We start from the raw sequence: 3,221 nt of genomic DNA on the forward strand, positions 1-3,221 counted from the left end.
CGCGGAATCCAGTCATAAAAATGGAATTTACTGTATAATGCGGAATTTGTCTTGTTTTTGATGAAGAAATAAAAAAAACATGTCAGTACATATATATAGAATGTGTCTGTGAATATTAAACTGCAAAAAGACTTATTTAAATATGAATGTTCAGTTATCATTGCAAAAAATGTGTTTATGTCTATATATTCTGTTTATGTAGGCTATATACTGTATTCTATATACAGTACCAGTCAAAAGTTTGGACACACAAATGGGAAGTCTGTCCAAACTTTTGACTATACTGTACTATAATATAGCCTACACAAAGAATATCGGTCGGTATATATCGATAGGCCTGGGCGAAAAAATTTCTATTGCTTTTTGTTTTAAAAAAAGGTTATAAAAATGACAATAATTATCGATACCGAACGATATGAAACATTATATCGTCAATACATTTTTTATCTATATCGCCCAGCCCTATATATCGATACCTGTCTTTTATTACGCCCTAATATCGGTATCGGCCCCCCAAAAAAACCCATATCGGTCGGGCTCTAGGTTTTTTTTTTTTCAGTGGATTAACATGCATGGATTAGGCTAATTGTTCACCTTAAAACTTGCAAAGTGCGCTAAAGAAATAAATATTGTACATTTTGATTTCATGCAGACTTTAAGGTTACTTCCATACTATTTTAAATGTATATGTTACATGTTGTAAAAATGAATGTCCGACTTGGAAGTAGAATGTTCTCATGTGCACTTGAATGTAACAGTATTTGGATTGAATTTTGTATATTTGTATTCAGGGTTTGAAATTAACACCCGCCAACCCGCCAAATACGGGTAAAAATCAACTGTGGCGGGTAACGCTGTCAAATCACTAGCCAGTTTGGCGGGTTACTTTTCGTAAGTTATGTTCACTCATTAATTTCTTTGGGAAGTTCATGCAAGCCAAATCTGCGCAGGTTTAGCGCAAATACTGAACTTGTGAGACATCATGACATTATCGAGTATATTGCAAAAACCAAACAAAACACACCTAAGTTACAAAGTGCACGCATACGCGACGTGATGTAGTCTGGTTAGACTAACTTTTGTGCATTTAGAGTGCATTCTTTCATTGCATGATTCAGTCTGTTAATATGCATTACGAATGATCACATAATTCAAGATAAGGGGGTTGGAAAATGTATGTATTTATATCAATTCATATAGTTAATATCACACGAAGAGTGCCGTTTATCAACATTGGCTACCAGAAATCACTTACTCTGCCTTTAAAGTATCTTTTAATTTGAAAAATAATTTAAATATCACTATAACATTTCATGTTTAAAATATCAAAACATTATTTATGCATTTGTAACTGCAGGTTAAAGTACTGATTTCATTTGTTTAGTAACAGCCTAAATGTAGTATTGTTATAATTGCCTGATTAAATGTAAGAATTTGACTCAAAAGATGATGCACACTTTTAGTAAAAATGGATTTATAAAGGTAAAAATGCCCATAAAAGGTAAAAATAAATCTAAACTTATTGGAAAAGATTAATTTCTATCACTGCTGTGAACTGACCACACAGAATATGAAGAATATCAAAAACTTTAGGAGTCAGCTGTCCACGGTATCCTTAAGATATCAGCACAATAACACACTCAGCAAAATATCGTCTAATTATCTTTATCAATAAAATCCCCGATATTTTTTGTCAATATCGCACAAAATGATTTGCAACAGTCGCTTTGTCATGTAGACAGCCTCAAGCTGTTGGTTTATTTCGTTTTTGTTTTTTTTTGGCTGGTAGAAGTTATGAATGGCCGGTAACTTAATTTAGTAGCCAAATTGGCTGGTGAGTAAAGTTAATTTCAATCCCTGTTTGTATTAGTATTTGTCTGGTCATGTGATCTCAACATGTCTGTCCACATGAGGCAACCCTCCATGTCAAATATAACTGGTTTAATTAGGTCACTCATATAACATTCTTCAAAAACACCAGTCATTTCAGTATAAATTTACATTTTAATAAGGATCAAATTACTGAGTTCAGCTTTGAGAATAAAAAAAACCAACCTGTTTGTTCCTCAGTATCTTCTTGTTTCACCCTGAATGCTTCTTCAATCTTAATGTCTTCACTCTCCTCTTTAATAAACGCCATTGTGGAACTCGGTGTGTTTTTTCGGTGTGTTTGGACACTCTGTCAAGTTTAAGATTAAAATAATTAACAGAAAGACAAATAAATCCAAACTAATTCTGTGTGTGTCTCAATCAGCTGCCTATTTCATTAGTCATTGCAATGGTATGAAATCTGTCAAAGTGATATTTGGTCTTGGCCAAAAAAAAAAAACTACACAAAAACACTCAAACCTAGCATTTATAAAAGAACACAAATTATATAGTAGGTTCAATAAATACCAAACATACATCATAAATGGCTCAGCAGGCCTACTGAGCCATTTATAATACATGTTTGGTATTTATTGATTCATAGATTATAATGAATGGATTACACATTAATCAAAAGATTTGCGGTTGGATTGTAAAAGCTGGCATGTTTGTTGTTCTCGTTTCATTTACATTGTTTTGCGCAGCAGGTCTCGTCAGCGTGCGGTGATTCGAGCGATTCTAATCAATGAATCATTTCACTAAACGACTGATTCACTGAACTTGGAGTTTAAGCTCAGTTTCTCTCATCACTACTTGACAGTGACCGAAATGTGTTTACGACAAACTGGTTCACGATACAGGGAGCGAAAATGAGACGCACCTTTTCTGTTACTCATGAGTGGCGCACACAAATTAACGTTAAATAATGCATTACAATGTTACATTCTATAATAATACATCACTTGAAAAAACAATTTAAAAATGGCAAGTTTTGCATCGGTTTAAATACTTGAAATACTTATAAACAAACCTCTCTTCAGCCGAATCATAACAGATGCAGGAACGCGTCGCAGCGTAGTGACGTCACATCATGAGATCGTAATAAGAGTCCTTCCCACGCTGTGTCTGAAATGACAAAAGTGCATAGACATACAGACAAACATAGGTATTCAGAGTTCAATTCTTGGTGGAATACATGTTTAAATACATTTTGTCCAATTACATTGATAGTAACTGCCATTTTTATTTTGGAACATAATATTTTTAATTTAATTATGTTAAGTTAATGTAATCATTTTTTAGGGGGGGGAAACACAAAAAAAAACCCACTAGCTTTCTATTTTTTTATATGT

General features: G+C 33.3%; 1 protein-coding gene across 1 annotated transcript in view; it reads right to left on the bottom strand.

Moving 5' to 3' along the window:
* The window catches only part of LOC107712906 (gastrula zinc finger protein XlCGF8.2DB-like), an 18,387-nt gene extending 15,410 nt beyond the window's left edge, over nt 1-2,977 (bottom strand). Inside the window, exons 1-2 of the mRNA XM_016518298.1 lie at nt 2,900-2,977; nt 2,056-2,179 (exon numbers count right to left, since the gene is read on the bottom strand). Coding sequence (XP_016373784.1) covers nt 2,056-2,140 — 85 coding nt within the window. The 5' untranslated portion in view covers nt 2,141-2,179; nt 2,900-2,977. The remainder of the gene's footprint in view (nt 1-2,055; nt 2,180-2,899) is intronic.
* Nucleotides 2,978-3,221: the final 244 nt, after the last annotated feature.

This window comes from Sinocyclocheilus rhinocerous, unplaced genomic scaffold, assembly GCF_001515625.1.
Source record: "Sinocyclocheilus rhinocerous isolate Xijiao unplaced genomic scaffold, SAMN03320098_v1.1 scaffold2886, whole genome shotgun sequence".
NCBI classification, from domain to species: Eukaryota; Metazoa; Chordata; class Actinopteri; order Cypriniformes; family Cyprinidae; genus Sinocyclocheilus; species Sinocyclocheilus rhinocerous.